Raw genomic sequence first — 24,537 nt, 5'->3', positions numbered from 1 at the left:
TCATTGGGTGTGGAATACAAAGAAATCCAAAAAAAAGGAACATTGACCTGCCCTCTGATGGATTACATAAAGGTTCTATGTAATTCTAGAAATGAAGGTGAATTGGTGGGGTGTCAACCATAAGGCTTTGAATTCCATGAGAATCTGCAGGCTACGTGACTGTGCCTGACAAAACTCTGCTTTCTACACAGCTTGGCATTAGGTTGTGCCACATGGTATTAAAAATGGTCTGGCAAGTGTGGATTGGGGGCAGATTGTTTTCTGGAAAAGGTTTACCTGAAAAGTGGGAAGCCTTCAAAAATGAAATTTTGAGAGTACAAAGCTTGTATGTGCCTGTCAGAATGAAAGCAGACATACCACCCTGCAAAAACTCATTTCAGGGAAGGTAGCACCCCCACCCCGCCCCGGGTCGACCTCCAAGAGTGTATGTAGTACTTTGTTTAGTGATTTTGTCTAATCTGTAAAGCAAGTTGGGTATATGCAGAAAATGTGACATTAAAATATGTATTTATATTATCATGGAGTCATTTTTTGTTCTATTACAACTTGAAGCAAGTCTACAGGGAGTTTAGCCTCATCACAAAGGACATCAATAGAGTAGCTCCTTAGCAGCTAGCAAGTTAGCTTAAATAACATTAGCCATGCTAATGAATGAATGACACCTGTTAAACTCACCTCAACATGTCTTTTACAGTCATTTAACCCACCGTGGGCAACAGAAAAGTCACTGTTGCAAACAGTGCAGCAATCAACACTGTCATTATCTTTGACCCCTATTAGGCAGGGGTACACTTTAGTGTAGTCTGGGGTGAACTGCGTTTAATATTTTCTTTTTTTTGGAACACTCTGCCATGGCGCTGCAGGACACTAAACTGAACTGATGGACAATGAAAGAGAGAGAGAGGTCGACTGCAAAGCCCGCCCACAGAGAAAACTGATAGGTCTACTTAGCACAAAGACAGACCAATCAGGATGCTCCTGCTCACTCTCGCTCTTCCTCTCCCTCTCCAAAAAATCAATTTCCAGGATATTATATATAATTTGCAGGCATCAGGGAGCCGCTATCGATATGCGGGAGATTCCCAGAACTTCCGGGACAGCTGGGATGTCTGTAAGAGGTAAAGATAACAAGTGTAGGGAACCTTGGTTTTCAAGAGATATTGAGGCCCTGGTTAAAAGAAAAAACAAAGCTCATAGCAGCTATAGGCAAGTAGGACCAAATGAGGCACTTATGGAGTACAGGAAATGCAAGAGAACACTTAAGAAATCAAGAAGGCAAAAAGAAGACATGAAGTTGGCTGTAGCAGACAAGGTGAAGGAGAATCCTAACGGATTCTACAGGTATATTAAGAACAAAAGGATAGCAAGGGACAAAATTGGTCGTCTGGGACCAGAATGGTAATCCATGTGTTGAGCCAAAGCAAATGGGGAAATTTTAAATGCATTCTTTACATCTGTACTTACTCAGAGCTTACAGAAGTGAAGCAAAGTGACATCAATGTCATAGACCTCGTACAGATTACAGAGAAGGTGTTTGCTACCCTGAGGCAAACATGATAGACAAACCCCCAGGGCCTGCAAAATATTCCCTTGGAACTGACTGGAGGCAAATGCAGAAACTGCCGGGGCCCTAGCAGAGATCCTTAGCGACAGGAGAGGTACCAGAAGACTGAAGGATAGCCACTGTTGTTCTGCTGTTTAAAAAATGCTCTATGCAAAAACCAGGGAATTATAAGCAAGTGAGCCTGACATCAGCTGGGCAAGAATTATTGGAAGGTTTTCAAAGGGACCAGATATACAAGTATTTGGATAGGATAGTCAGCATGGCTTGGTGCATGGTGGGTCATGTCTAACCAATCTTATAGAGTTTTTTGAGGAAGTTACCGGGAAAGTGAATGTTGTCTACATGGACAACATATTTGACAAGGTCCCACATAGGAAGCTGGTCAGGAAGATTCACCTACTTGGCATTCAGGATGAGGTAGTAAACTGAGTTACATATTGTTTTTGTGGGAGAAGCCAGTGAATGGTAGTAGATGTTGCCTCTCTGACTGGAGGCCTCTGACCGTGGTATACCACAGGGATCGGGTGCTGGATCTTTTGTTATTTGTCATCTATATCAATAATCTGGATGGTAACGTTGTTAACTGGATCCACAAATCTGTGGATGACACCAAGGTTAGGGGTGGAGCGACAATGAGGAAGACTACCATGACTTGCAGAATGATCTGCATCAGGTGGAAAACTTAGCAGAAAAATGGCCGATGGAATTTGATGCAGACAAGTGTGAGGTTTTGCACTTCAGTAGGACCAACCAGGGTAGGTCTTACACAGTGAACGGTCGGGCACTGAGGAGTGTGGTAGACCAAAGAGATCTGGGAATACAGGTCCATAATTTGCTGTAAGTGGTGTCACAAGTAGACAGGGTCGTAAAGAAAGCTTTTGGCACATTGGCCTTCATAAATCAATGTACTGATTAGAGGAGATCAGATGTTATGTTGAAGTTGTATAAGGCATTGGTGAGGCCTATTTGGAGTACTGTGTGCAGTTTTGGTCACCTACCTACAGGAAAGATGTAAATAAGGTAGAAAGATTGCAGAGAACATTTACAATGATGTTGCTGGTTCTGGAAGATCTGAGTGATAAGGAAAGACTGAATAAGTTAGGACTGTATTCTTTAGAATGTAGAAGATTGAGAGATTTGATGGAGGTATATAACATTTTGAGGGGAATAGATAGGGTAAGTACAAGCAGGCTTTTTTCCACTGAGGTTGGGTGGGCTACAACCAGAGGTCATAGGTTAAAGATGAAAGGTGAAAAGTTTAAGGGCAACATGAGGAGAAACACCTTTCCTTAGAAGGCCATGAGAGTGTAGAATAAGCTGCCAGCACGTGGGCTATGCTAGTTTGAGTTCAATGTTTAAGAGAGGTTTGCACAGTAGCATGGATATAGTAGGGATATGGAGAGCTGTGGGCCAGGTGCAAATCATTGGAGCAGGCAGTTTAAATGGTTTTGGCATTGACTAGATGGGCTGAATGGCCTGCTTCTGTGCTGTACTTCTCTATGACATGCAAGTACAAAGGTACTGCTGGGTGCCATCTTCCTCTCTGATTTTTCTCTTCCTTCTGATGTTCATCCTTGCCTTCTGTTTCCTCATTGACCTCTCTTCACCTGCTCTCTTCCTTGGATGCACTTGACCACAAGTTCTGGTTGCCAGTTTGCCAAGTTGTGCATTTTGATACAAGTAATAACTAGAAGATTCTGACTGTGAAGTACCAGGGAACAGCTGGTAAGGTGCACAGGGAAAACACATTTTAAAGTGGTTAACAACAGTCACAACTGAGCTCCTTCAGCTGCCATATGTTTTCATTGTAGTGTCCCTCATAGTGACTAGAGAGGACACAAGAATAAAAATCCAGGGAGAGTCTTTCACCCCAGTTGTAATCAATAGGTAGCTATGATTGCCCTTTAATAAATAAGTTACACACAGCTGTAGGATACTCAAGGAAGTATTGACCTGGGGAAGTTCCTCTCTTGATCTGAACACTGGATGAACTGAAGCCCTTGCAATACATGAAGAGCTCTGAGATCTGAAAGGGCTCAAGTTACAACATGGAAGTAGTCTATGGCAGCCCGACTCTGGGAGAGTCTCCAATGCTGGCAGTTCATGGCATTACTCCATTTTAGCAGCTCAGCTAAAGATATAATAAATCATTTTGCTGTGAGTATGGTGAACTAACAACCTACCCAATATTGTAGAGAGCGTCAAACTGTGCAGAAGGGCAAAGCATCGAAACAGCAACTTAAGAATAAGGCATAGAGTGCAGAAGGTTCTGATGATGGCTACCCTGATATCGGCAGCCTCTGTAAATACTGCTCTTCGTGGAGATCCAGCCTGAAAAATGCAACCCTAAAGAATTTGGCATCGATGGGAGCTGCTTCCCTGGGGTCTGCCACACCTCCCATGCCAGTGCTCCAGTTCCAGTTTCTGGCAACAGTGGAACTAGCACAAGGCAAAGGTTTGGTTCTACAAGTCTAGAAAGGCAACGAAGGTCTGTGATTTCCTATGTTGAACTCTAAAATTGTGCAGAATGCTAAGATGGCGTTAAACAGTGGCTCCTTTGCTTGCATCTTCGGAAACAGCTCTATTTCTATCTCTTTTTTTCCTTTTCAAGGTTCTTTTGAAGACCCTGACCTGGAGTTACACTCCGACTTCGATTCTTTGCTGGAATGGGACCCGCTCTCAGGGCCTCACGACCGGCTGCTTTTTGATATCCCAAGGACGTGGCCTGAAAGACAAATGCACCTTCAGGGTGCCGGATTTTCATGGCTCTGGAGACAGGCTAATTCAAGGCCGGTGCCCCTGACTGAGCTGTCGTGGGAGAACTCTGAACATCGGGAGCTGCTGTGGGCTATGTATCCAAAGACCTGAGCCCTGGGATCAAATCTCTGGGTGCAGAGTTTGAAAAAAGCGGCGCAACAGACTTCTAACATCATATATCGGCGAGTTGTTTGTTATGTCTCCCATCTCCCTGTGAAATGGGAACACCTCTTTTTCCCTTATTAGGGAGAGCGAGAGAGCTGGTGGTATGTTGAATTATTGGGTAAATGAGTAGTCTTTGGGGTACTGCAAGTCTGTCCCTTTACTGACACTTTTCAGCACACTTCAGTGCTTGATAGAGGGCACAGAAGCTTTTTTGATGGTGGGGGGAGCATTGCTCTGCTCCTGCTTGTGCGTGGGGGGGGGAGCTGAGGGACTTTGGGGTTCTGTCATTCATTCTTTGATTGAGAATGTGTAAAGCTGGAACTGCTGAGGTTAGTCTGTGAATGAAGGACAGTCACATTATGGAATAATATGAGTTAAGTTCACATTGTAAAGCAGCACTGCAAAACTACTGATGTCTTTTGATGCCCATTCAGTGGTGAATACACCTCACACAAACGAGCAAAATAACTCAGAGCAATATCCAGTTAAACTTCTGCAATGACTAAAAACACCTGGGATAATTCCAAAACGAAAAAAAAAAAATCACATTTCAATCACTGATAAAAATATTATGCGAGCGAACTCCTGGGTGACATTTTCATTCTATCAGCCCAAGATTAATTTAAACTTGGATCCCAGAGGTGCCAGAATACTATATTAATCTGCAGTACAAAAACCCCTTCAGAATTGTATTAACAATCATGTGTAGTAAGAAATACAAACGCAACTCAAAAACAAAACCTGTGTAAAGTGTTTATTTTCCACAAAAATAACATCGATTGCACTGAAGTGTCATTTATAATGCTATTAACTTGGACTCTGAAATTTTATTAAAACTTTGGTTTCCAAATTAAATCACATCAAGTCATAGAGTCATAGAGCATTACAACAGAGAAAGTGGGCCTTTGGCCCATCTATACCATGCCGAGCTATTATTTTGCCTAGGCCCATCGACCTGTGCCCTCCATACCAGTTCCATCATGTGCTTATCTAAAGCTAGAAATGTCCTTTTCCATCTATTATTTTTGTTCAGGAAATGTATGATCACAATGTAAATTTTTAATGTTTTGCAATTCCAATACATTTCCTCCAAATTTCTCTATCAGCAATTTTCTGATGTGAATTCCAGTCATTTTAATTCGAAGTTTTACGTGTAGGGAGACATTCATATTTCACTTTGTACCTGAGAATGTAACCTTTGAGCACCCCGTTGACCTCTTGCTCTGGAGGAGGCTGCCACTGCACCATTATGGATTGATTTGTTCGACCACTGGCCATAATGTTCTGTGGAGGGGCACTCGGTGGTTCTTCTGGTAATAGCAACCTGTAATCAAGCGCATTACATGATGAATTACAATACAGATACACTGTTCGCCAAATTCATGAAATAGAAGGCTAAAAATACTTTTGATACTTTACATAAATAATAATCTTCAGAAGCAGGAGTACTGCAGTGTAAGAAGAAACATAATAGTTGCCCATGCCTCTGATTTTTAACAGTGAGGGGCAATATTGACTTCCAGGGTGTATCTGAACACAGCTTTGTTTTTAATTCTTCAAGAATTCCTTAAGAATTTTGGAATTAGGTGCTGAAAATGTCTAAATTGTTGCATAAGTCATATTGTTGAGCAATATTTATGACAGGTTAAAAGAAAATCTAATTGTACCTGTGCAACGGCGTCCAGGTTACAGAAGACCTGACCTATGAAATCCAACTTGGTGCAAATTCTTCTAGACTTTCCTGTCAGGTACAGTACTCAAATCTCTTCGTTAGGAAATACGGTGGAGCTCACCCAGAGAAAAAGCCAGTGCCTTCTCCAAGCTCTCCTTCAGTTTTTGAATAATTGAATTGAATTCGATTGACTTTATCCTTCACATACATGAGGAATAAGAATCTTTCTGTTACACTTCTGTCTAAATGTGCAACTTACAGTAATTTGTAATAAAATAGTATGTGCAACTGGACAGACAATATAGAAAAGAAACACAATTGAATCAGCATGAATTAATCAGTCTGATGGCCTGGTGGAAGAAGCTGTCCTGGAGCCTGTTGGTCCTGGATTTATGCTGTGGTACCGTTTCTCAGATAGTAGCAGCTGGAACAGTTTGTGGTTGGGGTGACTTGGGTCCCCAATGATCCTTCAGGCCCTTTTTACACACCTGTCTTTGTAAATGTCCTGAATAGTGGGAAGTTCACACCTATAGATGCGCTGGGCTGTCTGCATGACTCTCTGCAGAGCCCTGCGATTGAGGGAGGTACAGTTTCCACACCAGGCGGCGATGCAGCCAGTCAGGATGGCCTAAGCCATCTCTCGTCAGCACACACTTTCTTTTATTAAACTGCTGAGCTTCCTTTCTGGTTAGCAGATCAGATTCCCCACTCCATCCCAACAGCCCCCCTCCCCATCACCCCACCCTTGGTTACATCTAGGCGAAGACTTGTCACAATTCACTTGCTGGTAAGAACTCATATCACCAACACGAACCATCCCTATTGCACCCTTTGCAAGTCAGTTCAAAGGTTTCACACCACAATCCTAGGGAAAATCATTCACTTCTGATTTACGAAAATTTCGGTTTACAGGCATTTCTGAGAACAGAATCCTTATACAACACAGGTTCCTCTGAAATTCAAAGAAGGGCTCGTGAGCGTAAACAGCTGTTGCTTGTCTTGTATGTAGGAATTTATCAAGACTGGAAAAATGGCCAAAGGCATTTATTTTGTATTGATAAAAATTGCTATTATTGGTTTTGCAGAATTGCATAATTAATGACAAAATTAATTGGATTGGGTCTTGTGCAGCACAATAATTAGTTGACCCATAACTGTGCAGAGAATGGAGAAGGGATTAGTTGTTTTAGGCGTTTAATTACTAGCTCGGCTCATCATGGTTCGGAGGGCCTGAATTTGTGCCGTACTCCCACATCCCAAAGATGAATGCGTTGCACATTAATGCATTAATTACACCAAATGCAGTGGATGGTAGAAGAATATGGGTGGAGTTGATGGGGATGAGAGCTCTGATCTTTGGGGTATCCTCTGTGTTACAAGAAAATGAGAAAATATGAGTTAACCATGTGAATTATTTTGAATCTCTGCTGAGTGAATGGATTGCCAAAGCAACTCTTCTAATCCCCTCATTGCTCATGGTGCTACATTTAAGAGAGGGTGATGTAAACAGGAGAATATTGAACCTTCACAATTAAGCATATTAAAGTGCAAAATGTCAATGTCTAACTAAACAGGCCAACAAGTGGTCAAAAACAACGTTTGTTCTGCATAAGCAAGTGATATATCATCTGGCATATTGTTAAAAAGGGAGGAAAGAATTCTGTCAAATACTTAATTAAAATTAATTTGGCCTGCATACATATAGCTTAATGTCTCTGTTAGAAGCTGTATGATGAATACAAAAGGGCTATTCAATCCTGAATTCTCTTCAATGATAATATCACCTTTTTTAGTCAATTAAGACTGATGCAGAAAGAAAACCATAATGTCCAACTGGATCATGCCAGAGTTGAGAAACCATCCAAATTGTCTTCAATCCTGCTTGATATAATTGAAATAATACTCATCTTTTCACTTATAATAATCATATCCAAACCACCTTTAATATAGCAATGCTTATTAATTGTGGGTGAGTAATAAATGCCACATTTTGACCATTTAAGCACAGATGTTTCCCCTGCATTGACAACCAAATTGTTAGTGTCTTCTACATATTAATGGACTCTTGCATTGCTCTTTAGCAGGCTCCTTACTCTTGAGGTCCAAGAGTACTATGTTCAACAATGTTTCTGTTCATTCATCTGATGTAGGCATCACTGACAATGCTCAATGTCTCTGATCTATGAAGGTGGTAAGCTCACAGCTTTCTTGAAGCTTTACAGACAGTGAGTGGGATTCCCAGAACTGTTTGGACAGAATCCCAGAATCTTAACCAAATTACCATGAAGACATAACAATACTTTTCCAACATTCAACAGTGTACAACTTAGAGAAGGATTTGTAGGTGGTGTTGTTTCCATGTACTTAGCTGTCCCATTCTTTGGTGGCAGATAATGTGGGTTTGGGATTTCAAGTTGAAGCTTTGGCTAGTTACTACAGAGAAAGGTTGAACAAGTTAGGTCTTTATTCTTTGGAGCGTAGAAGGTTGAGAGGAGACTTGATAGAGGTATTTAAAATTATGAGGGGGATAGATAGAGTTGACGTGGATAGGCTTTTTCCATTGAGAGTAGGGGACATTCAAACAAGAGGACATGAGTTGAAAGTTAAGGGGCAAAAGTTTAGGGGTAACACGAGGAGTAACTTCTTTACACAGAGAGTGGTAGCTGTGTGGAATGAGCTTCTAGTAGTAGTGTTAGAGGCAGGCTTGATATTGTCATTTAAAGTAAAATTGGATAGGTATATGGACAGGAAAGGAATGGACGGTTATGGGCTGAGTGCAGGTCAGTGGGACGAGGTGAGAGTAAGCGTTCGGCACGGACTAGAAGGGCCGAGATGTCCTGTTTCCATGCTGTAATTGTTATATGGTTATATGTTGTGGAGGTTACATAAGGCAACAAATGACAGGATTGAATATTTGGTCTCAAGGAAGGGGTGCTAATCAGGTGGATAACAGTGAACTTTTTGAATGTTACTACTACTGCAATTACGCCATGTATTCCTTACTTGTGCCTTGTATGCAAATAAAGGTTTTGGACAACCAAGGGGATGAGTCACACAGCATAGGATATCACTTCTCTGAGCTGGTCACGTCAACAGATAAGTCTTGCAAACCTTGTCACCCATTCTTGCCATCTCACTGTCCATCTCTTTGCTTGAATCACTCCATCCACAACCTGCTTGCATTTTGCATGAACATGGACAGAACTTTAACATTTCACAGGGTTTTTAACCTCAGGACCGCTTGATTTTCTCTGGACCCCTTCCCTCCGCTGTTGAAATTCATCTCCATGGCTACATTGATTATTTCATCTTTGGAAGAGATGTTAAACAATGCCCTCTTCTGCACTCTAGGTTGAATGCAAAAGGTCCTATGACACCTCTTGAAAACAAGATGAAGGTTTTTGTGTGTTTGGTCCAAAATTTAACCATGGACAAACCAGTTCTAGGCTATTCTTTAATGTTCTCCTTCTCCCATTGCTTATTATCATCATTAGAAAATTAATTATGGCAAAATAAAATCACGTATATACGGTTCTCCATTAATCCCATTCATCTATCAGCAAGATCCTTGAAAGTTTCACTCATTCCTGCTTCTTAACAATGCTATTGGTTCTGTGCATGGCCACATTATACATCACATTGATCAACGTTCCAGCCATATATCATTTTCTAAACTCATCCATTAACACTCTATAGAAGGCACAGCCTTCAGTTGCATTAACTTCTATATTCCTGAACTTCCTTCCTAAATTTGTACCCTCAAGCTTCAGCTCAAAAATATTTTCAGTTTCCCAAAGATCACAAAATACATTAAATCTACCAAAGTTATTATTTCACTTCTTAAGTTAGTGTAGTTTTCCAATTGTGAATAGACTTCAAGAAAGCTTCAATTTCTATAAAGAATTTGGTAGATCCTGAAGATGGAAAGATGGTGTATTAACAACTTCTCTTAAAGGTATAATTGGGGAACACTTTTCACTAAATGAACCAAATCTATGCTCACAAAATGCTGGTGGAACACAGCAGGCCAGGCAGCATCTATAGGGAGAAGCGCTGTTGACGTTTCGGGCCGAGACCCTTCGTCAAATCTATGCTCCTTGCTTATGATTTTATTCATTAGGATATTTTGCAGGAATTGTTCTTCATAATTGTGCAAATCTTCAGAGACATCACCTGCATTCCAAGCTTAACCTGTAGTATTCTGTAGATGTTCAGATGAAAACATATTAACATTTTATATATATATAAAATTACATATAAACAAAATATTATATATTTTGTTTGCTCAGTGGGGGCAGTGTGCAGCATATTAAAAAGTTAAAATGATGAAAAATATAGCAACTTAGTGAACCAGATATTTCACTGCGTTGGGGCATACTGTATTAATCCTATGCATCAAACTAAATATAGAACTAATTAAGCTTTGCTTTCTCTATTGGAAAAGAACGTACCTGTTGGTTTCGGTACTATACTGCCCTTTCCCCAGCTGATTCACTGCACAGATCCGGAACTGGTACGAGCGAGCTGATGTCAATCCATTCACAGTAATGTGCACAACATCAGGATTAATATTCGATAACTGTACCTTCCATGGAGAATCTAGAGGACATAAAAAAAGCAGAATGCCCCAAGATGAAATAGCACGTCAGTTATGTAAAATACAACTCAAGACAACAAACTTAATTGTAAATTAATGAGAAAATTCAACACGTTCATATTTTTTATTGTTTTATTAATTAGTTACCCATCCCAAGACTCCACTAATCAATAATCAACTACAATTAGAAAAAAAGCATACATTTCTCCAACAGCTTAACAGGAAAATATGCAAGATTTGTGATTTTGCCCCTTCATCCTACCTTGTGAGTGCTAATGCTGTCAAGCATCCACTTTATCATTCAGGAGAACATCTGACACAGCAATCATCAATATTATTCACAACAACAATGACTCATATTCAAATAGAGCCTTTAACACAATGAGAAGCTCCGTTACTTGGTCAGTGCATTTTCAAAATGAACTTTAGCACTGATGTCCAATGACTGGTTCAATGGGTAAATTTTAAGTAAAATCTGTTAGTACTAGAAATACTCAGAAATCACTTCTGGTGAGAGAAAAGGCATTCACAGTATTTTCTGGTAAATGACCTTCGGACAGACCTGGAAAAAGTATTTAACTGATTTAAAGTGCATCAAACGGTTGAAGTCGTTTGAAAGGGAGAATGAACAAAAACAAAAGTACTGTGATCAATCAAAAGTTAGGATAGATTAAGTGATAAATGTAACAATGTTGTGTGATGAAATAGGATGGTAATGGGACAAGTAAGGAAGTATGGTTATTGGAGATGTTAATGATCAAGGAAGAAACAGTATTTGAAATTCCCAGAGGAAAATACTGTGAAACTGCAGTGCTACAGGTGCTGATTATTTGAAATTGCTGAGTCCAGAAGCTGGTAAAGTGTGTTAATGGTATAAAAACTTCATTGGAACAGGGACAACGGCTGAGAACGAAGAAGTTAAAGGGGAAGGGAGAATTAAAGTGGCAGAATCACTATTGCAGACTGAATGGTGAAAGGGTTATTTTATTTTATTTCAACAATAGTGGTTATTGCTGTAATGTAGCTATTTTGTTTAGCTTAGTATCTGGACATTTGGTAGAATAAATAGAAAATGTAAAAGCATCATTTTTATTTACTCACATACACATCCAGTTACGCAAATACACAGAAATAATCAAACGTATTTCAGAAATGGTAATAATTTAGAAAAAATTACATTGATGCCCTGTTAATTTTTAGATTGTACACCACTCTCACACTATAATGCCTTCAGATTTATATTGGAATGGCTTGGCTTTTTAGTACAGGTAGTCCCCGAGTTACGAACGCCCATCTTACGGACAACTCGTACTTACGAACCGAGGAAGGAGAACGGCGTCCACTATTTTAAGTCGGATCATGACGCCGTCCGCCATTTTAAGTCGTTGCCGTTGACACTGTGTTGTGTGTTTAACTTTGTACTTGGCTTAAATTTTTCTTAGTAAGAATCACCCTGACCCCACCTCCCCTTCCCCCCCCCCCCACCCCCCCCAGTTCCTGTCGGCTGGAGGTGCAGTGAGATCAGCGCCGGGCTGGAGAACAGAGGTTCCCGAGTTCGATCCAGTGATAGACCGTTCTCGTGCCGGGTTGATGTCGATCCAGTGACTCCGTATCATCCGTGCTGGATTGATGTCGAGCTCACAACTTGACCTTGTAAAAAAAAACACTGCCCACCTCCAGTTTATATTCCCATGCGGAATATTGTGGATGATCAAGTACCCAAACCCAGCACAGCCCCGACTGGTCCCATTTAGCTTGTCTCAATGCAGTGGTCCTTAGGACCCAGCGGACCTTGGGAGCTGGCAAAGCTCAGGACCCGCTGCCCGCAGTGTTTCTGTTCCATTCCCGGGAAGCTATCGTGATTGAAAATAAAGTGGAAATAATAAAGCATTTGGAAAGAGGTGAAACGCCATCGGTCATTGGAAAAGCGTTAGGCTACAGTCAGTCAACGATCGGAACAATTTTAAAGGATAAAGTGAGAATAATGGATCATGAGAAAGGCTCTTCCCTGATGAAAGCTACAATTATTACTAAGCAACACAGTGGTTTAATTATTGGAATACATATGTTTCTTAAGTGTTTATATGCATAGAAAGGTCAAAGATATACTATATACTAAGACAAACGTTTGACTAACTGATACCAGATGTACTTGTTCCAACTTCCGTACAAATCCGACTTAAAGACGGACTCAGGAACGGAACTCGTATGTAACCTGGGGACTGTTTGTATCTCACAGACAGCAAGCATAGACCAAATAGGCGTCTGGGACAAGGCCTTTTCCACACGATGCATATACTTCCCTTGTCAGAATATCTGGCATTGCTAAACAATACACGTTATGAATATCTCTAAAAGCTTTAGCTGAGCTTAAAAGACCATAAGGCCATAAGACATGGGAGTAGAGTTAGGTCATTTGGTCCACCGAGCCTGCTCCACCATTTAATCATGATCCTTTTTTTCTCCCTCTTCCTCAGCCCCTTCTCCCTGTAACCATTGATGCCATGTCCATCAGACATACATCTGATCTACAGCGGACTGAAACACTTGAGCATATAGACACTGAGAAAGAGGATGTGCTGGAGCTTTTGAAAAGCATTAAGTAGGATAAGCCTTAGATAAGTCACCAGGACCAAATGAAGTATACCCCAGGCTGCTGTGGGAAGCGAGGGAGGAGATTGCTGAGCCTCTTGTGATGATCCTTGCATCATCAATAGGGACTGGAGAGTTGCAAATGTTGGTCCCTTGTTCAAGAAAGGGAGTAGCAATTACCCAGGAAATTTTTGACCAATGAGTCTGACTTCAGTGGTGGGCAAATTGTTGGAGAAGATCCTGAGAGGCAGGATTTATGAGCATTTGGAGAGACATAATTTGATAAGGAATAGTCAGCATGGTTTTCTCAAGGGCAGGTCATTCCTTACAAACCTGCTTGAATTCTTTGAGGATGTAACAAAACACATTGATGATAGTAGAGCAGTGGATGTCGTGTATATGGATTCCAGTAAGGCATTTGAAAAGGTCCCCATGCAAGGCTCCTTCAGAAAGTAAGGAGGCATGGGACCCAATGAGACCTTGCTTCGTAGATCCAGAACTGGCTTGCCCACAGAAGGTGGAGTGTGGTTGTAGATAGTTTGTATTCTGCATGGAGGATGGTGACCAGTGGTATGCTGCAGGGATCTGCTCTTTGTGATTTTTATAAATGACCTGAATGAAGAAGTAGAAGGGTGGGATAGAAAGTTTGCTGATGACACAAAGGTTGGGGGTGTTGTGGATAGTCTGGAGGGTTGTCAGAGGTTACAGCGGGACATTGACAGGATGCAAAACTGGGTTGAGAAGTGGCAAATGGACTTCAACCCAGATGTGTGAAGTGGTTTGTTTTGGTAGGTCCAATTTGAAGACAGAATATAATAAAAATGGTAAGACTCTTGACAATGTGGAGGATCTGAGAGAACTTGGGACCCACGTCCATAGGACACTCAAAGCTGCTGCACAGTATTGATTGTATTGACAGTATTGTTAAGAAGGCGTATGGTGTGTTGACATTCATCAAACAAGAGATTGAGTTCAAGAGTCAGACCCCACTTGGACTGCTGTGTTCAGTTCCGGTCACCTCACTACAGGAAGGATGTGGATACTATAGAAAGGGTGCAGAGGAGATTTACAAGGATGTCGTGTGGATTGGAGGGCGTACCTTATGAGTAGGTTGAGTGAACTTGGCCTTTTCTTCTTGGAGCGACGGAGGATGAGAGGTGACCTGATAAAGGTGGATAAGATGATGCGGGGCATTGGTCATGTGGATAACCAGAGGCTTTTTCCCAGGACTAAAATGGCTAACGTGAAGGGGCATAGTTTTAAGATGCTTGGAAATCGGTACCGAGGGGATGTCAGGGGCAGGTTTGCCACACAGAATGGTGGATGTCTGGAATGCACTGCCGGCGGTGATGGTGGAAGCAGGTACAATAGGGTCTTTTAAGAGCCTCTTAGATAGGTACAGGGAGTTTAGAAAAATAGAGGGCTATGCACTAGGGAAATTTGAGGTAGTTTCTAGAGTAGGTTACATGGCCTGCACAACATTGTGGGCTGAAGGGCCTGTAATGTGCTGTAGATTTCTATATTCTATGTCCAATCAAGCTCTGCCTTAAATACACCCAACAACTTAGCCTCTACAACACAAAAATACAACTGCAGATGCTGTGGATCAAAGAATACGTACAGAACGCTGGAAGAACTCAGCAGGCCAGGCAGCATCCGTGAGAAAAGAGTAGCCAACGTTTCGGGCCAAGACCCTTCATCAGGAATGGGGGGGGAAGAGAGGGCCGAAACCCAGTAATAGAGATAGGGGATAGTGTAGGGCCTAGAGGCGCCAGGTGGAAAACCAATCAGAGGAAAGGTAAAGGGGGGAGGGGGAGGGAATAAGCATGAAAGAACTTTAGAGATAAAGAAGCAGAAAGTTGAAAGGGGAGAGAGGCAGAGAGGGACCTGGGATAGGGGAAGGGGGAGGGGGAGGGAGTTACCGGAAATTGGAGAATTCAATGTTCATACCACCAGGCTGGAGGCTACCTAGATGGTAGATGAGGTGTTGCTCCTCCAACCTGAGTTTGGCCTCATCATGACAGCAAAGGAGGCCATGTATGGACATATCTAGATGGGAATGAGAGGCAGAGTTGAAGTGGGTACAACTGCCTCTACAACTGCCTGTGGTAATAAATTCCACAAGTTCACCACTCGCTGGCTAAAGAAATTTCTTTGCATCTGTTTTAAATGGACACCCCTCTATCTTGAAGCTGTGCCCTCTTGTACTAGACAACCCACCATGGGAAACATCCTTTCCATATTTACTCTGTCCAGACGTTTCAACATTTGAAAGGTTTCATTGAGATTCCACCCCCCTCCCCCACCACTGCCCCTCATCCTTCTGATGGTTATGGCCCAAATTGAGATGCATTATTGTTTGATGGTCAGTGCATTTTAATTTTTCATTAGTTAACTTCCATCCCATAGACATGAAGAAACTGGTCATTACTGTAATTCAAATGTACAGATAGGTTTTTTCAGAATTGGTGGGTATATCTAGTAGCAACCCCTGCAAAACTCCAAATCCTGCAATCACTCAGTTGCAGCAGTTAATATTCTTACACAATAGACTGCTACAATAATTAATTTCATTTATTTGGCTCTGTTTGGTAGAAAGAGAGACTAAACATGTATCTAATATCAGACATTCCCTGAAAGTTTAGAATTCTAAACGTGATTTATCTCAGATCAACTTGCTGACTCAGTAAAATTCTATCACGGTTTCTGGAATTTTAGTCTGGTGCACAAAAAAAGGTAGTCGGTAATTTCAGAACTGTAAAGGTGGCAAACTACAAATTAAATTTATTTTGTCTGTCCTTGGGACATGTATATATTTGCTTCCATAAAAAATCTGTACCATCAAATCAAAATTAAATTCACTCACATCTCATCCATCAGTTTAAGTCATCACCAGCCGTCATATTAATGTTGTTAGGAGATAATTAAGGCAGGGAAGAAATGCTTTCCAGTGAGCTTCGTAAAATCTGCATCTTTGCAAGGTCAATGGGAAGTATTGCTTGGTTACCATGACCTGGAATTTAACTGGCATGGTGAAAGTCTGTTAAACAGTCATAGTGTAGAGGGAGGGTTGGGGTTTGGTCAACGAATATCATACTTGTCTGCCATTTTTCTCTTTTTGCCCTACTGTTTAATTTTTTAAATACATTTCTTATTGTAATTTATGGATTTTAAAATTATTAAGTATTACAATAAACTGAGCAGAGCTAAAGACGGCACCAGAGGGCAACTTCTCCCAGCTAATCAACACAACGGTTAAATTCCTCCTATTTCCCTTTTCAAGTGGCTAGGGTCCTATCATGATCTTTGATCTACAGTGACACTCAAAAGCTGCAGCTCTGCACAAACGGCATGTTCCCATTCTTGGAACTCACCGATCGGCCACGTTTTAGTATGTCCAGGTTTGGCCTGAAGTCCGCCGATTTCGGACCCTGAGCAGCTCTATGGACACGAATTTTCACCAGTGTTGTATACTGAAGGTAACGGGAGCCAGAACATCAAAGACAGCGAGAGTGGCTGACAGAGGGCTCTGCACTCGGTAATCCATCTGCTGATTCTCAAGTCGGGGAACTCAAAATAAAAAACAATGCTTCGGACTGTCTGTATCATTGAAATAGCAAATGTCCGCCCTCTCACTGCGGAAAGAGTGATTTCTGCCTCTCCCTTGTTAGCGAGAGAGAGAGAGAGGGTGCCTGTGATATGTTGAAATGTTGGAGTGAACAGTTAGTTTTTGATGGACCGTGGTCTCTCTTTGGGGGCTTTGCAGTTGCTTGTATGGTGGGTGGTGGGAATGCTGATGCTCTATGCTAGAATAATTTGAGGGAGGGGGAGGGTGAAGGATTGATGCTGTAAGCTGCTACTTCTATGGTGGGGGAGACCAGGGGGCTTTGGGGCTTGGGGTTTGAACATCTTTTTTCTGTCATTCATTCTTCAGGGGGGGGGGGGTTTCTTCTGTTTCGAGACTGTCAGTGGAGAGTAAGAATTTCAGGTCGTATGTTGTATACATTCTCTGATGTTAAATGGAACGATTAAATTATTGAACTAATGCTGTCACAAAACAACAGATTACATTATAGATGTTAGTGATCTTAAATCTGATCATGATTCTGAGTTGGATTGCTGTAGGTTGATGGCTGTGAGCTTCAGAAATGGGTCTCAAAGAACAAAATTGAATAACGTGTTCCCTGCAGAGGCTTTGGATTACTCAGAAGGATTAGCTTGTACAGAAGTAGATTTTATAAAAATTGCAAGCCTGCAATCACGGGTTGCATGGTGTTGGATGCTACTAGGTGCTACACGTAGAGTATTAATCAGTTACATGGAAAGCCCAGGAATGAAAATCACACACTCAGTGCGGCTCGTGCAACGTTCCTAACTTTCATTAACATTTACCTCTCATGGAATCTGAATTGCTGGCTCAGACAAAGTATTACATTATCCAAAGTATCTGCTATATATCGGAAGGTATTGCAATGCTAGATGCCAGTGTTTCCAACAGATATTTGACCAATAGAGAGTAATGAAAGTGCCACCTGATGTTGTACAGCAGATTAAACTATGGAATGACTAAGGTAGACCATAAGACCATGAGATATAGGAGCAGAATTAGGCCATCTGGCCAATCAAGTCTGCTCCAACATTTCATCATGGCTGATCAATTTTCCCTTCCAGCCCCAATCTCCTGTCTTCTTCTCGTATTCTGTCAACTCCTGACTAATCAGGAATGTATCAACTTCCGCCCTAAATATAGCCAAATACTTGGGTTCCAGAGTCACTTGTGGCAACGAATTCCACAGATTTACCACTCTCTGGCTAAAGAATGTCCTCATCATCTCCATTCTAGAAAGATGCCCCTCTATTCTGAGGCTGTGTCCTCTTGACTTAGACTCCCTCAACATAGGAAAAAGAGTCTCCACATCCACTCTATCGAGGTCTTTCAACATGCGATGGGTTTTAAATGAGGTCATCCCTCATTCTTCTGAACTCCAGTGAATATAGGCCCAAAGCCATCATATAACATATAACAAGCTTTTCAATCCTGGAATCATTTTTATGAGCCTCCTTTACACCCTCTTCAATGTCAGCACACCTTTTCTTAGATAAGGGGCCCAAAACTGCTCACAGTACTCCAAATGAGAATTCACCATGGCTTTGTAAAGTCTCAACATTACATTCTTGCTTTTATATGCTAATCATCTTGAAATGAATGCGAACATCACATTTGCCTTCCTCACCACTGACTCAACTTGCAAATTAACCCTAAGGGAATCCTGCAGGAGGTCTCCCAAGTCCCTTTGCACCTCAGTTTTTTTTTGTATTTTCTCTCCATTTAGAAAATCGTCAACACTTTTATTTCTTCTACCGAAGTGCATGACCATACAATTATCAACATAGTATTCCATCTGCCACTTCTTGGCCCATACTCCTAATCAGTCTAAGTGCTTCTGTAGCCTCTCTACTCCCTCAAAACGACTTAATCCTCCACCTATCTTCACATCATCTGCCAGATTTGGCCACAAGGCCATCAATTCCATCATCCAAGTCAATGACATTTAACATACAAAGAGGCGGTCCCAAGACACCATGTGAATCACCGGCAGCCGACCAGAAAAGGCTCCGTTTATCCCCACACTTTGCCTCCTGCCGATAAGCCAATGCCTTATCAATGCTAGCACCTTTCCTGTGATAACAAGGGCTCTTAACAGCCTCATGAATGGCACCTTGTCAAAGGCCTTCTGAAAATCCAACTACACACATCCATTGATTCTCCTGCTTTTTATTTCTTCAACGAATTCCAATAGATTTGTCATGCAAGATTTTCCCTTAAGGAAAGTACGCTGACTGCATCCTACTTTATCATGTGCCTCCAAGTACCTTGAACCACATCCTTAACAATTGACCCCAACATCTTCCCAACCACTGAGGGCAGACGAACTGGCCTATAATTTCCTTTCTTCTGCCTCTCCCTTCCAGAAGTGTGGACTGTCATTGCAATTTTCCATTCGTCTGGAACCATGCCAGAATCAATTGATTCTTGAAAGATCATTACTAATGCCTCCACAATCTCTTCCAGGACCCGGGGTGTACACCATCTGGTTCACATGATTTATCTCCCATCAGCCCTTTCAGTTTCTCTAGAAACTTCTCCCTTGTTATGGCAACTTCACACACTTCTGTCCCCTGACACTCCCAAACTTCCAACATACTGCTAGTGTCTTCCACAATGAAAAGTGATGCAAAATAATTATTCAGTTCACCTTCAATTTCCTTGTCTCCCATTACTACCTCTCTAGCATCATTTTCCAGCTGTCTGATATCTACTGTCACAAAATGGTGGAGGAACTCAGCTGGCCAGGCAGTATTTATGGAAAAGATTTTGGGCCAAAACCCTTTGACAGATACTGCCAGCATCAGCAGATTTTCTCTTGTTTGTGATTCAATACTTACTCTCGCCTCACTTTTACGCTTTATGTATCTGAAGAAACCTTTGGTATCGTCTTTAATATTATTAGCTAGCTAACATCTTTTCCTTCTCTATGACTTTTTTAGTTGCCTTCTGTTAGTTTTTTAAAAGCTTCTCAATCATCTAACCACACTAATTTTTCATCACTATAGGCCCTTTCATTGGCCTTGACTTCTCTTGTCAGCCACAATCGTGTCATCCTGCCATTAGAAAACTTATTCCTCTTTGGGATGGTAATACCCTGCGCCTTCCAAACACCTTCCAGAAATTCCACCCATTGCTGCTCTGCCAGTGTTCCTTTACAATTAATTTTGGGCCAGCTCCTCTCTCATGCCTCTATAATTTCTTTTACTCCACTGCAATACTGATAATCTGACTTCAGCTTCTCCTTCTCAAATTTCAGGGTGAATTGCATCATATTATGATCACTGCCCCTAAGGGTTTCTTTACATTGAACCCCCTAAAAAAATTCTAGTTCAAAGCACAACACCTAATTCAGATCAGCTGAACCCCTTGTGGGCTCATAGAACCATAGAACACTACAGCACAGTAAAGGCCCTTCAGCCCTCCATGTTCTGCCGACCCATATAATCCTTAAAAAAAAGTACTAAACCCACACTACCCCATAACTCTCCATTTTTCTTTCATCCATGTGCCTGTCCAATAGACTCTTAAATACCCCTAATGTTTTAGCCTCCACCACCATCCCTGGCAAGTCATTCCAGACACTCACAACCCTCTGTGTAAAAAACTTACCCCTGATGTCTCCCCTAAACTTCCCTCCCTTAATTTTGTACATATGTCCTCTGGTGTTTGGCTCAACCCATGAGCTTCTCTGAAAAGCCATCTCCTTGGCATTCTAGTAACTCCCTCTCTTCGGATCCAGCACCAACCTGATTTTCCCAATCTCCCTGCATATTGAAATCCCCCAAAACTATCATACATTGCCTATTTGACAAGTATTTTCTATCTCCCATTGTAATTCGTAGACCACATCTTTACTACTGTTTGGGGGTCTGTATATAATTCCCATCAAGGTCATTTTACCCTTGCAGTTTCTTAGCTCTACCCACAAAGATTCAACACCTTCTGACTCTTTGTCATCTCTTTTCAATGATTCGATTTATTTGTATTTGCAACAGAGCTCTCAGCTATAATCTTCTTTCAATCATGATTCAATGATGCCCACAGCATCATACCTGCCAATCTGTAACTGTGCTACGTCCATCTACCTCATTCCGTATACTGTGCGTATTCAAACGTAAAACCTTCAGTCCTGTATTCTTCCTTTTTGATTTTGTCTGCAATTTTGCCCTATTAATAGACTCTCCTTGCTAGCAGTCTCACTACACCAAATAGCAAAAGTATTTTTAAAAAGACCAATTAAAACAGTCTAGTCAACGTTCCTTTTCTCAATGTTATCACTCATATTAAAACAAATACTATTTTCTTATTTCACTGATTATTTCTTTAGATTTCAAAATTCAGAACTCAAAATTTCCCACCCTTTTGTATTCATATCCCAGGGGCAATACTGGCAATGTCAGCACATGTTGTTCATTCCTCACTGCTCCTTAGCCTCTGATGGTAAGCTGTTTCTTGAACTGCTGTAATCTGTCTAGTGAGGAATTCACAGTGCTGTTGGGGAGAGTCTTTCAGTGATGATAAACGAACAGCAATACAATTCTAAGGCAAGAAACTGTGGGAACTGAGGAGAATTTATAGGGCCCCCCTTTAAGCTTTGCTTTTACAGTGATCGAGAACTTGCATTGCAAAAAGCCCTGGTAATCAGCCGCACTACATCTGCAGATGGTGCACACTGCAGCCAAGTTATGCCATTTGTGGATAAAGTGAATGCTCAAAGCGAGTGCCAATTAAGTTGGCTGTTTGATACCATGTTTCTCGAGTGTTGGTGATACTGTATCTTTTTGGGGAAGTGCTTATGTTCCTCTGTTGTCCTGATTTGTGCCACGGTAAAGATTCAGGACAGAAAAGTGTCAAAAAGTTGCTACGAGATCCCCAGGCTCTGAACTGCTTGTGCATCCACAGTATTTATGTGGTTGCTCCAATTACGTTTCAGATCAAAGGCAACCCATTTCTCACCCCTGCCCATTTCCCACTTACCACCCGTGATCTTGACGATAAAAAACTCAAGGATGATAATGCTGTTGAACCTTTTGTTAGACATTTACGCGATGTTCTGTGGCTTTGCATTTACTAGTCACTTATCAACCCATGGCTGAATGATACTGCAAGAAGGGAAGGGTTTTATTGTCTGTGGAGTTGTGAATGGAAGTGAGTATTGGACAACCATTTCCAGAATGACAATGATTGAGGGACGGACAGTTATAATGCAGCTGCGGATGGTTGAGACAAGGCACCTGAAATGTTCCTGCAGCATTGTCAAGGTGCCGTGGCAGTTTCTCCCACAACTAAATCTATCTTGCTTTGTACTTTGTAAGAAGCCAGTGGCAAAGTTTCTCTTCAACTACCTTTCACTTCAATTCTCCAACAGCTTCTTGATGCCATGGGTGCTCAAGAGCTGTGAAGGGTGGTAACCTTTCAAACTCAATTCTGAAATACATCTCTTTTTTTTCCCAATGCTGCAATACAGCCTGCAGACAAGGGATCCTGACAACACAAACTATACACCAATACTACTGAGTAACACCTTCTTTCACTTGTTACCAATGAGTGAGAGCAGATTGATGGGCCAGTTACTAACCAGGCCGCACTTATGATATTTTGGAGTAGACAAACCTGAGCAATGTTCCACACAGTTGGCTGGAAACTGAAGTTCCACCCGTGCTGCAACAGCTCGCATTGAGACATGATTATTTCTCAAACACACAAATTCAGCAACAATGCTGAGCTATCCAGTCTAGAAACAAGAATATTAAAGCATTAAACTTGACATGCTGATCGCCTGCTAATCAATGTACCATTTTACTTTTTTGCACCCTCGATGGTATTTGGAACCATAAATCATAGATTAGTGGTCGCCAACCCGTCGATCGCGATCGTCTGGTCGATCTTTGAGACTTTCCCGGTAGATCCCAAAAAAAATGAAAAATAAATACACAAATACTGTTAAGAGATTGTTTCTGGGTTGCGGGGTTTTAGGTCCGTTCTTTCTGCCCAGAGCACATGTGTGTAGATCCCCCGGACTACACAGTGTACTTCAGTGGTCCCCAACCACTGGACCGCGAGGAAATGATATGATTTGGCGATATGAAATGATATGAGTCAGCTGCAGCTTTCCTCATTCCCTGTCACGCCCACTGTTGAACTTGAACACACACGAGGTCATCAGTCGCCTAAACGCAGTGACACCCTCGCACCAGGGATCACTGGTTGGCCTCAGGTAAGCAGCTGCTCCATGCGGCCGGTGGGAAGTGCCGTTGCTACTGGCCTGGAGCGCGGACAGATGGGCGCCGCCTCTAAACCTGTTTAGCGCACCGAATGTTCGTGGGGAGCCCAGTGCTAAAATATTCACAGACAACCTAATTTGGGCTCAGGGTTTCGTAAGTAGCAGCTACCTCACTGCGATCTACCAAAAGTCATCCCTCGAGCCAAACTTTTGTCGGCCGATAGATCCTACAAGAGGGGCGGGCACACGCCCTGTGGTACTCCTTGCTTGGTCGGTCCCTCTCTCTGGACTGTGACTGGCGTGGGGACCTCCGGCCCTGACCTTGTCTTCTCACCCCACCCACAACCAGCCACACCTGGCCAAGGCGTCCAGTGGTGGGCATGCAGGAGGCTGGAGTTCGGGCCCAGAGGCTGCCAATGAGGCAATGAAGCCCTCAAAACTGCTTCGGCACCTTGAGTCCAAGCACCCTGCACTTAAAGACAAACCCACTGAGTTTTTTCAGTGGAAAATAACGTGAGCAAGTGGGACAGACGCTAAGTACTGAGAGCCACATAAACTAAATTGCGGAATAGACTGGACATACGGAACCTGCTTCGAATATTGCTGTATTCCGGTCATGTTTAACACCACCTCCCCCCACCCCTGTCAGCCAGTCCTCAAGAATGTTGTCAATTTTGCGGTGCAAAAAAGGGAGGTGACCCCTGGTATACATACACTATTTCTACTTCTGGATTGCGGAGTTTTGCTTCTGGACTTTTCTGCCCTGTGCGCATGCGTGTGAAAAATCAAGATCCCCTACCTTTGCCTTTCACTAAGGCCGAGGTAGGGGATCCTGAACTTAAAAAGGTTGGTGACCGCTATCATAGATGATCATAGAAAGCATATTTAACAAAGAACATATCACAAGAATCTAAAGTTACTGTGTTACTCAGGTGAAAGGCAAGTCTACCTTGGTGCCTGGAAAAACACTCCCTTTGTTCTCTGTATTCTTATCTCTCTCTTCCCAGGCTACCAAAGAGAGGGAAAACTCTGATTTCAAACCTCCACTGCCTTGCGGCCATACCCACTCATGGGAAAGGCTTTGAGAGTAAACCCTGAGGATAAATCCGGAGCTGGAGTCCCTAAGACAGTCCAACATTGTCTTCAACCTTGTTCTGGCAACTCCTGCGACGTCACTGGTGCCAAACTGTATCGGCCCTGGCCCTTCCCTTGGGCAACGTCAGTGGCGTGGAGAAGGAGATTCGCTGCATGGGCAACAGCCAGTCTTCCATACAACCTTGCTCAGGCCCGCGCCCCGGAGAAAACTTCCCAGGCGCAGATCCATGGTCTCGCGAGCCTAGTGAATGCCATACATATC

General features: G+C 42.2%; 1 protein-coding gene across 2 annotated transcripts in view; it reads right to left on the bottom strand.

The window, feature by feature from the left end:
- The window catches only part of sdk1a (sidekick cell adhesion molecule 1a), a 781,818-nt gene that overhangs the window by 202,130 nt on the left and 555,151 nt on the right, over positions 1-24,537 (bottom strand). For both annotated transcript variants that reach the window (XM_059979483.1, XM_059979484.1), the window contains exons 15-16: positions 10,610-10,757; positions 5,670-5,810 (exon numbers count right to left, since the gene is read on the bottom strand). In XM_059979483.1, the coding sequence (XP_059835466.1) occupies positions 5,670-5,810; positions 10,610-10,757 (289 nt within the window). The remainder of the gene's footprint in view (positions 1-5,669; positions 5,811-10,609; positions 10,758-24,537) is intronic.

Source organism: Hypanus sabinus, chromosome 9 (assembly GCF_030144855.1).
Source record: "Hypanus sabinus isolate sHypSab1 chromosome 9, sHypSab1.hap1, whole genome shotgun sequence".
NCBI classification, from domain to species: domain Eukaryota; kingdom Metazoa; phylum Chordata; class Chondrichthyes; order Myliobatiformes; family Dasyatidae; genus Hypanus; species Hypanus sabinus.
The sequence above is the reverse complement of the archived record's forward strand: the minus strand, read 5'-3'. Positions and strand labels throughout refer to the sequence as shown.